The sequence below is a fragment of the Anopheles coustani genome, chromosome 3 (assembly GCF_943734705.1).
Source record: "Anopheles coustani chromosome 3, idAnoCousDA_361_x.2, whole genome shotgun sequence".
In the NCBI taxonomy this organism is placed as follows: domain Eukaryota; kingdom Metazoa; phylum Arthropoda; class Insecta; order Diptera; family Culicidae; genus Anopheles; species Anopheles coustani.
This window is the reverse complement of record NC_071288.1, coordinates 54,222,817-54,237,738: the sequence shown is the minus strand read 5'-3', so window position 1 is coordinate 54,237,738 and position 14,922 is coordinate 54,222,817. Positions and strand designations below refer to the sequence as shown.

The window sequence follows — 14,922 nt, the reverse complement described above, 5'->3', positions numbered from 1 at the left end:
CGGTGAAAGAAAACAAAATCACCCTGATCTTTACAGAATCGTGTCCAATCTCGGCTGGGTCCCCACCCCTACTCCCTCGGTCCGAACAAAACTAAAAGGGGCGTCCCTGTGGGGCGAGCCGCTGTTTCGTTCCACGGAAGCCCGGAACGGAATCGGACGCTGTAACATTACATCGTACGCTTCGGCTATGATTTGCGCGCCGGAGGATGGATGATCGTAATGATCATCGGTAACGCGCACTCGCAGACGCGGAGTCCTCCAGAGCCGGCAGGATTACCGGCCAGTACAGCCTCGGACGCTAAATCCGATCGTGACAAGAGAAATGTACCACCGAAGCGGCCTTTCCCCTGGTGAAAAGGGAAAAAGGTTAATTAGAAGCCACGCACACACACACACACCGTCTCTCCCTTGGCTCGTAGGGAAAGGCCACCCTTTAATGCACTCGATCATTAGAGGATCTGTGCCCGAGTGCACGGGGGCTTCTTTTTGATCCACGTCCCTTAACGTACAGCCTTCCTGCTCAATCAAAACGAGATCTAAAATCACGCGATACGCCAATCTTGTGCGCTTTTGGCACAGGCGGAACGTGACTTACTCGGCTGGCCAACACTAATTAACTCATTAACCGCACCGATGCACCGGTGGCCGGGAGAATATGTCCACGCAAACACCACCCGAGCCCATATAGACAAACACACTTCTTCGCTGAGCTCCAAGGGCTGAACGCGCCACAGCAGGGGGGCGTTGGATCAACTTTCCTTTATCGGACCGTATGTTCCCGTTTCTGACTTACTTTTTCACTCTCCCCCCGATAGTGATTGCTTTATATCGCGCCGGCCACGATCACAATCGATCAGCGCGTCGGTCGTTTCCCAAAATCGGCCCATCGGCCAACGGAATCGGCGGTGTTCAATCAAACACGCACATTTCACGCGTCCGCAAAAGGCGCACCGGCGAGCGGGTCCATTTTCTTCGGCCTTCAATTATCACTTCCCAAACGGTGCGCGTGGCCAGGATGGGCTCCTTATTTTTCCTGTGGACCGGTAGAATACCGGGCCACCTCCGAAAACTGCGTGCCTTGACATTTCAATTAATGATAAATCGCTTCACAAGTGGAACCGCCAGAGCCGTCTCTTTCGGATTCTCCAGCGACAACAGATGATGCCTGGTTCTGGCCAATCGAACCTGTCCGTCCGATGAGCGTTAGGTTCCATATCGGTGTGGAATTGTCGAAGGGCTGCGAGCCACAAAGTTTCGATGGTCGATATGGTCTTCAGATTCCGGATTGCACTCCCGAGATGGTTGTCATTAAGAGGCCAAATGAAAAAGAAAACCAACAACCAACACTTGCTCCCGAGACTGCCCAAAACCAGACCCGGGCAACTGATGAACTGTGTGGAAAAGTTATGGAGCGAATCGCTGAAAATGGGCCCCTTCGGCAACATTTTGGGCAAAGCGCACGCTCGTTGTTGAAGCGCGCAACTGGAAAACGGTTTGGTTTTATTGACGAGGTGGAATGTGACAACACGACCGCGATTCGGACATAATTTTGCGCGACAAAGACGTTCTCGCATCGCCATTTCCAGTCGAAGTGGAACACGTTTTCCGTGCGATCCAAAACCGCCTTCCATTGGTGTGGTTCCGATTTTTGTTCGAATCATAAAAACCCACCCGAATTCCCAATCATGAATGCCGTTCTATTCATCGTATTAATACGCTTTTGAATCGTAATAAAACTATCTCACGCCAAACGCCGGCTCACGTACGGAGGAAGGGAAAACCAAACAACTCCGGGGAGCTTGAAGACAAACCCCGCGAACAAATAAACATCGCCAACTCGCACGCCGGACGAGAATTCGGGAGAATTTGGGAACCAGAACCTAAGTGTATGTGTCCGGGTGAATGGCAGCAATCAGAATCTCCGAAAACTCCAGAGCCACTTCAGACGGCCCAAGAATAGGCTATACGCTGTCGAGAGCGCACTCCGGGCCTTGTTGGGCTCCAAGCCGTCCTAAGGGGTGTCGGTTCTTGAGATCGAGAACTAGTGCGAGTGCTGCTTGATCCTCTTTTCGTCCGCTCTTTGGTGGATGCAAGTGAGATCAAGAGATCCTTGTCAAGTGGCCCGAAGGTGCCAGAGGCAGCCCAAGTTCCATAAAGAGCAAGAGGTTTATCAGCGACTCCTCCTAATATTGGAATTCCCCTGAGATACATTTCGCTCAAAACACGCTAGCGACTCGATCCAATCAGCTCACGGACGGGTGATAATTAATTTCCCATAAACGCGTGCGCACAAAATGGGCCCCGAAATTGGATCGCTTTTCAAACACGGCGTCCGGTACAAGATGTTCAGCTGGCTGACGGTTTTTTTTTTGGGCTTGTGTCTTTCTCTCGCCTGGACTAATAATACGGAACGCGAATGGACGATGTGGTGACCAAACAATGAAGATTAGATCGGCCACGCTTCTTCAATTATGGTCGCACAATAGTTGAACATGTTTGCGGCCCGCGGGGCAGGATGGTCGTGATTGTACGCCTTCTTTTATTGTTTTCCACCGCGCTCGCTCTGCTGCTATTGAACCTGAACTAAAGCACTGTTGGAAAATAAAACCATATAAACGACACCGAAGGGGGGTCCGTTTTCGTCGGGGTCGGCGCTGCTAGTTACCGGCTAGATCGTAGGCAAAGGTCTGGACAGGGAGGGTCAGTCTGCGGTCTGATTAAGAGATTTTTCTAATGCCCAATCGCGGCCCACAGCGGGCGCAGGAACAAACGGGTTCTTTGTGGCTCCAAACGGGCCCCCCCGTGGTTCCATGAAGTCCGAGGCGAGTCCTCGAGTGATGGATCTCTTGGTTCCTTCATCGCGAAGGCAACCGAGTCTAGGATGACGACGATGATGATGATGATGAAAACCAGAACCTCATCATCCGGCGACGGTGAGCTAGCTTTGAGGCGGATTTTTGTTTACGACACGCCTCGACATCGAGGCTGCCGTGTCCACGCAAACCATAAAAAGGCACATACACACTCACACACACATACACAAATAGACAAAATAGAAAAGGGTGGACGCCATTTGATTTCCAATTAACTTCACAGCACAAAATGCGATCCGGCGCAGCGCACTGCGGGAGACATCGGGAACGGTCTATAGGAGGCCGGACGTCTAGCGATCGAAACGTCAAACGGATCCCGCAGATCCCCTTTATTGCGGAGGACAACGTACTCCTCGTCCCCTCTCCGAGCGGTTCACGGAACGACGGGTGCACGATCGTATCACGTTCCGAAGTGCGTCATCGGGGTCTGCGATGCCGTCTCCCAAGGGCCGACAGAGCGCAATCGTTTGAGGAAGTCAACCACTAGCGTACGTCAAATCCTACGAACGTGAGGCAGAACGGGGGATAGAGCTACACATAATGAAAGATAGGAGCGGATCGCTTCCTAACGACCATTCGTGAACTGGTGCACTTCTAGACTTCAGGCGTAATGAGTTCCTTTCTCCGGCAAGGATTCGGGTACAAATGAGTGGACAAATTGTAGCTTCCGTCACCTGCACCAGTTACAGGCCGGCGTTGCACATGCTTCCCATAATAAAGAGTCGCATATGATTACGCCAGGGTCGAATGGGTTTATTTGAATACCTAACGTCATGCGCGCTGGAACGTTCTTTAAAGTCACCCTTTCCGCTTCGGTCTAATTGATCCCGGAAGGATGCTCGGCACCCGAAATTAAGCGCCCAAAAATAGACGGTTCCATTACGCTTCCGGGGCGCAATGTGTATTAATTGTGCGGCCTTTTGTGTGCGCTCCCGAGCGCCCCGGGAATTGTTGTGGTTTCAGGCACGCGGAAGCATAAATTAATCCTCCCGTCTTGCCTTCCGCGCCGTGCAGCGAAGTGTAGCTAAACACGCACCCCAAAAGCACCGACCGAAAGTGTCATAATGTTTGTACAGGGACGCCGTAGACACACACTCCGAATGCTTTTCGGGATGTCTTTGGGTTGGTCATGTGGTCGCAGCATAAGTGAAAACAGCCCAACGACCTGCGCTACCTCCGACCGCTAAGCCGATCAGAACGAAACCAAACACGACGACTATGAAGAGGATGATGATGATGATGATGACAGGGCAAGTGATCATCGCCGGCGGGAAGGGCCGAGTGCGTCTCCAATGTGTAGAATGGAACACTGCCCCCTTCGGATGCCCCCGGGAAAGGGAACAGAACAGAACGGAATGAAATACTTTTGTTATTGTTATCAACCGTTTTAATTCAATCATAATAAAAACTCCCTAGACGCTAGAGAGATCTTCAGATCGGGTCGGAAGGGGAGCAAAAAAAAAAGAGAAGAAGAGGGAATGGGAACGTAAACGATGCGGAAAGCGATACAAAAGGGAAGGAGGGAACACATAGCTACTCCGCAACCTCGTCCTCATTCCGATCTTCTTCGTCTCGCTATCGCCGTCGTCATCATCTTTAAGAAACGATCAGCACCGAGGGAATACGCTACCTCCGATCGTGGGCCGACCTTTACCGGCGGCCGGGGTAGAGGTTTAGCGGGGCAGATATTATATTCAAATTAAATTACATTTTCCGGACATATTTCTGTGTATGAGCGTTGGGATCGCGGACTCCGCCGGTGGTATCGAAGGCGCGCGCCACCAGATTCGTATGAATGAAGTATCACTTCGGAACAAGATATGTAAATTGCGGTATACCGGACACCATTGGGGGCAATGAGGGGGGAGGTGGGTAGAGATCTTGGAGCTGTGCAGGGTTGGCGACGAATCGGATGTTCTGTCACTGTGTGTTTACACTTTCAGTCTGCCGGGCAAACGCGCGGAAAGAATTAAGTGAGAGATCACGCGACATGAGACATTGCGGAGACAATCTTTTGTGGGATATCCACGAGACGGTTCGGTTCGGATGGGGGGTATGGAGAATCCAGGAGGAGCAAATGGAGTATTTAAACGCATTGTTTTCCGCAGTCCTCTCAAGATCAGCTATCCAAGCCACTCTTGACATTTTTGCGAGGTGTCTCGTTTGGAAACCAGGTGTTGCTTCTTCCTTCCAAGTCGAGGGATCCGAGAAGGAGCTGGATGGTGTGGCGTGAGTTATGATGTGTGAACACTGCGTGCGTTAAACGAGCGGAAATGGCGATCTCAGCCGATGCTCGCGCCCGGTCGTTCCCCGGGTTCGAGTGGCATGGTCTCGAGAGTGTCTGGCGGTCGTTTTCTAATAAAAGCTTTGGCGTGGGGTGATGGTGGGGTGGACAAAAAGTTATGAATGAATGTTTATGACCACCACTCGCATACGTATGCTGGCGTTCCGGACCCGCGCAAGGCCGGGATTGATGATCAACCGGACCGGGGCTAAACGACACGACGAACGAATGGAGAGATTTTTATCGATCGAACGCTTGTTCGTCAATTTGTTAGAAATCGGTGTTCTGTTTTTCGCCTCCCCCTCCGTTCGAGGGCGTTTATGAGGCGATGCTCGGAAATTAACACCCTTCCATGGGGGACGGCTTTGACGGATCAATCTCGGCCACTCGGTTCGATCTATCGGTTGGAAATTTGTCTACAACCCCGATTTCCATTCGTCGAGGGGGTGAGGGTGTCATGTTTCTCAAATGTCAAATTAATTCATCGTGCCGCTTCACTTTCCCCCAAAGTGGCGTCGTTGGATTCCTTCCAATCCTGGCAAACTATCTCCGGCTACGGATCTCACTTTTTTGACTCCCGCTTTCGACTCCAATGTGCCGAAAGTCTAGGTCAAACCCACCATGAGGCTCCTTTCGAATGTTCGACTACAGATGGCGCTACTGCTGTCACCATCTTCAGCGTCAGAGTCAGTGACCTCCATGGTCGGGATCGGACTTGAGCTGATCAAGAATTCCAGAAGCACTTCAGCCAGCGCTCTTCATTCTCGATTCCCTCGATTTGGTTCGGCCCTGATTTGTAATTCATAGACACCCCCGGAGGAATGCGAGGGAAAACGGGCCCGAAACAAGAAAATTGCCCCGCGCGGGTAACAATAACAATTGTCGAAAAGTGTGAAATCACCAAATGAGGAACTGGAGTGTAGAATAACAGAGCGTCCGTTAAGAACGGGAGCATAAACGGGTCGCGCCAGGACCGGCAGATCTTGTCCGAAAGCATGCCCTGTCTCCAGCCGTTCCGTTGTTCTGTGTTTTTCTTCGCCAGATTTTCCCCCGCCTCCCGAGACCTCCCAAAAAAAACAACCAAACGGTGGTGAGAATTATGTGTAGCAATCTCGTTAATGTCGAAATTCTCACGATCTTTTCGGCAGCCCGGTCCGGGTGACTGGTCACACCGTAGTACAACCGTGTGTCCGCCCCGCCGCGTACATGTTTCCTCCGCACTCTTGGTCTAGAATGCCCGATTGAGTGCGTAAACATTTCCCATCCCACTACCGACCCCGACGGTCAAGTGTCTCTCGGCCCGGGACCAATGTTCCGGCGATCGACCGTGATGACTCGGCTGCAGTCGTGAGCGCTCGCAATTCGTAACAGAATATCACTAACCGAGAATAAAAAAACAGAATAACCACCGTTTAGCCACTCGATGTTACATTTAATGTTTCGTTCTCCTGTTTTTCCCTCTCTTCCGCACAGAAATCGTTCACGCTTATCCTGCAAGCTTTAGACATGTACAACGAGTCCTACTCAAGTAAGTATCCCGCAAACTTTCCTGACAAGCTGTAGCCGAAAACTCCGCCGACATGTTCCCAAGCTGTTGCAGTTATTTTCCAAAATTTGACTATTTATGCACCCCTTTTTTGTATGGTGATGCAACGCCACTGCCTCCAACAATTGATTTCTTGCTGCACCGAAGTGGAAAAGTGGCCCCGATTGCTCGAAGGTGATAACTCTTGGCAAAATTTCGCAGACGTGTGAAACAGCCTGCGACCCTCGTACGGTTTGTGAGGGCTCCTGTTTCTCGTCCGATATAGTCTTAAGAGTGATCTCCGTTACTGGAAGTCTACCTTAGAATACTCCCAGCATACGCGTGAGAGAGTGTGTTGTTTCGCCCGCCATGGAGTTCTCCCTGAAAACTTCCTTAACTTGTAAATTAGCATAACAATCTTTCATCTTTTTTTGTTTCATTTTTGTGCTTCTTGCAAACGCTCTCGTCTTGCGGGAACAGTCTCGGGTCAGCGTGGTTGCCGATAAACCAAAATCGTCTCACCACTCCGCAATTTGTAGCGATCCTATGTTCAACGGCAACGATCGTGAACGTGCACATACTCCTTGCCTCTTACCTTCGCAACTCCACACACTTTGGTAACGAAAGGATTGCAAGTAAAACAAAAATTACAAGCAACTCGCGAAAGTCACACTCCACAAGCAACGGCTTCAAAAGTTCCAGCCGGTATAGGTTGTGCGCTGGTGGAAAATAAATACAACAGCTTGTGCGCTAATTAGGAACGGCTGGATAGTTCGTGTCGTGTAGCTCAAGAAAATCACCCACACCTCCCTGTTTTCTTTTGCATTTCCTCCAGTTTCCGAGCGACTTATTGATGAGACATCATATTCCGGCGTCGTACTGCCGTCGCACGATTGGCATACATTAGACCACATAGGGAAGAGTGCGCGGATAACGTACCGGTAAGTAACCGCAACGAGCTGATCCACCCTTGATCCATCAGGTGACCATAATATCTCCTCCGTTTGCTCCATTCCACAGGGTACGGGTGCAGTGTGCAGACAACTACTACAACACGACCTGTACGACGTTCTGCCGGCCCCGGAACGACCAGTTCGGTCACTACACCTGCGGTAAGGAGGGCAATAAAGTGTGCCTTCCCGGATGGCAGGGTGCAAACTGCGAGAAAGGTAGGTAAACCCATCGAAAGCACGGTTTGGTTCGCAGCGGTTCGGACCTCAAAGTAAGACCTCAAACGTATTCGCCACCACGCGCTACCACAAAACACTTTCGGCAGCATTCCTGCGCCCCACGACGTTATCATTTTACCGGCGTGGACCCCAGAGTGGACGCACGATTAGCAAAGGCAACCGGTGGGAAGCCACCGAAACCGGCACGCAGCTGAAGATGGTGTGAGAAAAACGCCCGGTTCGAAGAGTTCGAAACCGCACGGTAGCAACGCGGCGGCGCTCGATGTGAAAGGTCATCTTATGTAATCGATCGGTACGAAGTAACCGAACGTTCACAGGTGCCTCTAGTAGTAGCAGAAGAAACAGCTTTAGGTTTCGACTTCTATTAGACTAATGGGCGAGTCCGGGCGGCTTGCACGAGGGGGAAAGGTAGACAAACAAACAGTTACCAAAGCCCACAATCCATTACGCTTTTCGCTACCGCAACATTTCGGGGAGGTGAAAATTCGGTTCGATTTCGGGCTTTTTGTTTCGGTGGAATTTTATTTCTCCACTTTACAACTTATCTTATCCGATCGCTTTTGTGATCGGGAGCCTCCGTGTCGTCTTTATGCCTTGTCTTGTAATGCTAGCGTTTCCCAAAACCGTGCTCAAACGATCTCCTCTGACAGGCGGTTGAGTAGTTTTGTGCCTTGTGTTGTGTTTTTCTTTTCCAATTCATTTTCCTTTCAGTTGGATTCGGCTGAGCTGCTTTTTCACGTGCCAGATACGTTTGAGGTTTTCCTTTCACCCGCAGGCGATTGGGGTTTTCTTGTCTTAAGTTGTATAAGCGTCCGACATTGTTTGTTTTATTGTTGCGCTGCACCGGTTTCCTAATATTAACACTATTTCTTTTACCATTATGACACTTTCAGCGATCTGCAAGCCAGGATGTGACCAAATACACGGCAAATGTGATCAGCCGGGAGAGTGCGAGTAAGTACCCATTTGTGCCTCCTTCTTTCCACAATGCTCCAAACAAACTTTCTGGTGGGTGTAAACATTCAACTGGTCGTTTCACACAAAATGGCTCCGTATCGAGCCGTTTCGAGCTTAGAAGTGATGGCACTTCTTTTCGCTAGCCCACGACGACGCAAATATGTGCAGCGCTCGATGCGAACCAATCATCGCACCAGCAGCACCATACGGTTCTCTCCGAAAATTCAAAGAAAACATTCGAATTGAATGGAAACTAAGCTAGAAAAGAGAAACAAACTACCCAATGCGCCATCGGGGAACACGATCGCGACAACGTGCGATCCTAAGTAGAACAAAGTAGGCGCGGAACACGATCGCGCGGCGGTCATGCTGATCCCCTTCCATCGGTTTAGCCAATGAACGTCGCGAATCCTCGCCGGGAAGCATGCCAGGGTCCACCCACCCTGCCAAGAAGGAGGCGGATGAATGCGAAACCTTCGGACGGTCAGTTTTGCTCGAGCAAAACGAGGTTTGTGTCGATGGGTCGAAACAAAAAGGCTCGGTCGTGATCGCACCGGGAATTGTTTTCCAACTTCACCAGCATTCAGAGGCATTTTTCTGTGGCACGAGGAACGGGTAGAAGCAGGGATATAGGGGAAAGAGTGGGTTCCCAGAAGGAACCGAAACATCGAAACGAGTTGTAGAAATAATACCTCTCCTCTAATTAGCTCTTTCTTCTATTTTATTACAACGAGCGCAACGATTTGTTAAACCGTAGCTCACCGGGTTTCCCCTCTACAACGGTGTTTTCCCCCCGATTCCCCCCGCGTTAGTTACAATAGCCGCGGACGAGAGGAACCCGCTCACCGTTGCCGACAATGCAAATGCAAATATGTACGTTTTGTCGATCTAAATTCGCACAGTTTACAAACAAATAGTACATCCTCCGGTAGCACGACGACCACGACGATGGCGATGGCGCTCTACCGTCTTTTGATCGTGTCCTGAACATGTCCTCGTCTTCGTTGTGAAATTATCTACCCCCGCCCCCCCAAGTCATGGGCACCCGATAAATCGATCGTTCGGCATGGTTGTAAATTTCGAAACCTCGTCTCAACGATCGGTTCGGAAAACCGTTGCCAAACTGTGCGCTATTCTCCAGCAACCGTGGAATCGTTCGAGGGATTGGAAAAATTCCGTGATTCCAGCGCACGGGAGCGACAGGAAAAAGAAAGGGGAGGTATGTTCGGAAAACATCGAACATATCATCCTCCCAGGTTGCATCCCTCTCGTAACGGAGGTGGAGAGGTTGGATAGGAAAATTGTACCGAACATAAATTACATCCAATAGCGGCAGTAAATATTTTACACGAAACAAATAGGCTCGGTACACGGTGGCTAGAGCGTAGCGCCCGCGAAAAAGAAGCTCACCGCAGACCAGATCGCTCCTAGGAGCTAGTAAAACACCACACGGGCGGCATGCTAGCCAAGCCATCGCACGGGGTAGCATACGAGCATAAATAAGCTCTGGGAAACTCAACACCGAGGGCGCTTCGCCGCGGAACAGGGAGGCGTTTGTTTGCATGTTGTCGGCTTGCGCTAATTTATCCGGCGACGAAACAATAGAATTGTCGATAAAAATTGCACCCCACACTCTCCACCAAAGCCTCCCCCCGTCAGTTTTTCCCCGGTGTTGAGGGAAGCATGCCGGCCACCAATTCCATTTCCATCGCGCGCATAAACATCTGCTTCTCATCAATCCATCCTGAGGGCTGGTTAAAGCACCGGAAAATCGATGCAATTATGCTATTACTAGCGCCAGGCAAGTAAACTGGAGCGGGTTCCATTTTGGGCTCCATTTTGCACCTTCCTCGCGGACGGAACGCTCCTTCTGTGTCTTCTGGCGCTGAAGCAGCGTGGAGGAAAAACAACACGAGAATTAGCAACGTACACCGAACGTGTCGTAGGGAAAAGTCCATTAATAAGTGACTGCGGTAGGAAAACACTCTTGTTAAGTATATGGGATGGTGTCGTTTTTCCTTGCATCAATTTTCTCCCCAAATGTTTCCGCTCGCATATTTATTACTTTTTACCCTTCGCCGACAAGTGAGATCTTAGCCGCCGAAATGGAAAACTGCACTTCCACAATCAATTAAGTGCCCAACGGTGCTCCCCCTAATTGACGGCAAGCTGTCACCGGGGCGACTTAATTTAGCCGTCCCTCCGGCCCGCCCGCCACGGACGAAGCGTAAACGCAGCAGCAGCAGCAGCGGCAACATCGCCAAAATGAAAGGCAAGTGGCGGCAAGCTTCAACGTGATTATCGCGCCAGTGGAAACTGACAACACAAAAGCGCAAACCCGCAGGTTGTCACAGTGAACCCTCCCCTCCCCCTGGTTTACCAATTGAGGTTGCCGGTTGGTGATCGCTATCGCAGCCCGTTTCCCCCATTCGGTTGAAGGAGGACCGGATCGCTTTGGGTTCAGATCCAGATTCCCATTTCATAATTATCGCCAAATCGCCCACGTCTCTCGACCCCCACCGAAGGGAGGGCGGAAGGTACCGGGTGTGGGCCGAGGTGACTCGCGTTGTCCATCAAATCGTCCCACGGGGAGAACCGACGTGGCTGCAACAAGCACGCACGCAAGCGACGAACCGCGGTGCGCAAAACTCCGGAACGCATCGCCAACGAACACTTCGGCATTCCCGGACGCGGCCAGTGGTAGTTACCTTTTACGTCATAATTAATTAATTTAATGAATTGAAATTTGAACTATCCACCTGGGACCATCGCGTGTGCGTTCCGTGTGTGGAAAACTGCAGAGCGCAAGGGAAAAAACGCCATTTCGCCACGGAGGACGCCGTTGTCAGCGAGCACCGTTTTGCTGTCAAACGAAGAAAATGTGGCTCGATCGATCGATCGGGACCACATCCGCGATCGATGGACAACGGTTTTCGGACGGCACAAACGGTTGCCAAACCAAAACCCGCTGCCCGCCCGGACTGATCAAATCTTGAAAGTGTCAGTTTAGCGACGCGCCGACGGCAAACCCCTGTTGACCGGGTGAGCGCGCGGGGGTCGATAACTTTCACACCGCTTCTCACGCCACGATATCAATTTTCTTTCGGATCCATAAATCTGTCAGCCTCCTGCGCCGCAAGTCGCGATTCGGCACGTATCTTGATTTTCGCCCGCTAACTACTGGCCAAAAAAGGATGCTGACTTGCGCGGTACATTCCGGTAGCCGCGTCCGCGAGAGTGTCGCAGCGAAAGAAGGGATCAAAATCGAGGAGAGAGAGAGAAGGAGAGCAATCGACGGTGGAATAACTTTGACGTTGAGGGAATATTATTTGGGCCATAGGCGACTGCTCCATGATCCTTTCAAGAAATGGTCCTCCAGCAATGCACCATAGAAATGCCTAGAGAATGAGCCGGACTTTAGCTGAGTGGAAATGGGAGGAAAAACTAGTGCAATCCACACGCCAATTGACAGAACGGACCCCAAGTGCCAGGCGAGAAACTAATAAACGATCTTCGCCGGCGGAGTCTCGGGCACTTTTCCACTTTGTGCGATCCTCATTCGTGTCGCCAAACGCCGAACTGCATCATCGTGCGCGATCGCGATTATTTCCTCCTTCCCTTTGCATGTGCTGATGGTGGTGATCGTCTGTTTCCTCGTCCCAGAACTTCGTCAACACTCCGGTTGCTCGTTCAGCAACATCATTCCGCGAGGGCAAAAAAGAAGCAAACAGAGGAAAAATACCTCCTGTTTCAAACGGTTGTTTAATCATGTTCATAATGTTCACATTTACAACCTACCCCCTACGTCCACCTTCCACCATTCACCACCCACTTGCCAGTGCAATGATTCGCCCTCGTCGGAGGTTGCATTTTTCCGTTTTATTTCTTTCACGCGCTCGGGCCAATTACTTTCGGTTTTTCGCGTTTCGGCGAGCGAGGGCGCGAAAAAATCGGCCCTGACGATCCGAAAATCCCACGGAATGTGCCGCAAAATGAACGCTTAATTATTCACGCCAAAAGGATCGCTGGAGTACGGTGGAGGTTTGCACGCGCTGGACCGGGGCGACGCTTGATTATCCTTTCTCTCCTTGCGTGACATCGGCTTCTTCTTCAGCGCTGCTCATGCGAGATCCCTTTTCGATTGCGAACTGTGCGGATGGTAGACAAAACCCAACACACTAGGCCATTCCGCTGCCTTTGGGAAGTACCTTTTCCGCCCGTCCCTTTCGGTAGCATAATAATAAATACATTAAAGATAAGACAGACGCGATATGAGCGAGCGCGCTGCATTCATTAATATTAAGACGAGACTCCGTGCGCGATTCTACCCGCGTGGTATTGATGCTGTGTGGTTTGGTTTTCCGTGTACACGTACCACCTGCCTCCAGCCACGCGATCGATCGCCCCGGTTTTTCTTTTTCTCTTCCCCGGCCGGCATGGCAATGTTTTACCACATGTTAGCAATCCGGTGGACAAATGGAACTACACAACCGCTGCCGTCCATGGGGCCCTGAAAAGGCACTGATTGCACCGCGATGCACTGGAGAGTGTGTGCGAACAAACCGCAAGAAGCGACGAACCTTTTTATTAGCCGCGAACCTCCGACCCGGACTCGATCGGACTTGCCTGTCCCACTGTCCGTGGGTGACAATCGATATATGGCAAAATAATAGAAACATAGACCGGCACACACAGTGTGTCGGTGTGTCACGCGCAAGAAGGTTGCCTTGCCCGCCAGGCTACGAACCATGCGGGAGAAAAACTCTAGAAAGACAGAAATTATATTGAAAATATAGAATTAATTGAATTATCTTAACCGCGCGATCTCGTACCGTTGCCGTTGCTTCAGCTTCAGGATGCACGCGAGAGCCAACGAAAGCACGAGAAGAAAACACCCTCTTCGAAGGTGGCGTGATTAAACAAAACGGGGACGAGTTTGCTCACCCGGAGTTTCTACCGGGTGGGTTTTGTTTAATAATTGATCGTTGTTCTACACGGACTTGGGACGGACTCCCATAAGCGTACTCATAAGAAGAAGACAACATGCACATACACACACAAAAGAGAGACGGAAATAAGAACAAGTAAACTCTTAATACTAACCTATCCTTTGGATATCCTCGTTGGAGCTAGGAAATGCTCCCAGCTCAAGGAGCAAGTCCACCGAAGGGTGAAGGCTTAAACGGGTCCGGGCTTAACTCCACCCGGTGTTTCCCCGGACAGCAAAGAAAAACTCAAGACACGATCAACTCGACCGCGGAGTCCGTTTTGCCGTTGAAGTACAAATATAAACATATCATTACTTATTATTAGCTGCTCTCGGTCCCGGATCCGTTTTGTTTTTTATTTAACTTCCCGAGCGGTGGTACTCGACCGTCTGCAGACACCCACCTGCGCCATCCGCGCGCCGATCGCGAGCCTCACGCCGCCATTAATGGTTTACGTGTTACTTTTGCACCCTTTGGTATATTGTTTTTTTCTCTTTTTCCTCTGTTGCCGCACAAGCAACAAAATTGCAACCACCCGGAATGCCAGGAGCAGGGAGCTGGCCGCGAGATAGATGGGTCTAATTACTAGGTTCGCTTCTAGGGAAGCGGGCGCGTTGGTAGAAATCCGGATGCAAAGCATCCCACACGGCGGAAGGGCCGATTCGTTGTTTAATAAATGCATGGAAATGGTTTCTTTTTCCTGCTTTGCCCTGACACCGCTCCATGGACCTTTAGTGGTTGTGGTTTACGCCTCAACCTTCACTCGAGATGCCGATGGGAATCACTTTACGACTACCAGACGCTGGTATTGGTGGCCAACTTGAATAGCGCCAATGTTTCTCCAGTTTTAGTACAACAAGTGCTTCCATAATTTACTTTCAAATGGAACGGAGTGCCAAAATGAATGTTTCGTCCGTTTCATTCAATGTAGGAGTGTTCTTATTCGTCTCATCTTATATTTCCCTTGTTACTCAAGTGAGAAAGCGTCTCCAGGTGACAATGATTTTTAAAGGAGAATAAAAGAAACCAAAAAAAAAACCTCACCTCAGTAAATGGCCAGCTGACCCACAGGCTTAGGACTCTCTCGGCCCCTTTAAAGAGGACA

At 50.5% G+C, this 14,922-nt stretch overlaps 1 protein-coding gene across 1 annotated transcript in view; it reads left to right on the top strand.

Annotated features, from left to right (window-relative positions):
• The window catches only part of LOC131259819 (protein serrate), a 108,663-nt gene that overhangs the window by 45,276 nt on the left and 48,465 nt on the right, over positions 1–14,922 (top strand). The window contains exons 4-7 of the mRNA XM_058261411.1: positions 6,631–6,685; positions 7,518–7,623; positions 7,703–7,851; positions 8,766–8,826. Coding sequence (XP_058117394.1) covers positions 6,631–6,685; positions 7,518–7,623; positions 7,703–7,851; positions 8,766–8,826 — 371 coding nt within the window. The remainder of the gene's footprint in view (positions 1–6,630; positions 6,686–7,517; positions 7,624–7,702; positions 7,852–8,765; positions 8,827–14,922) is intronic.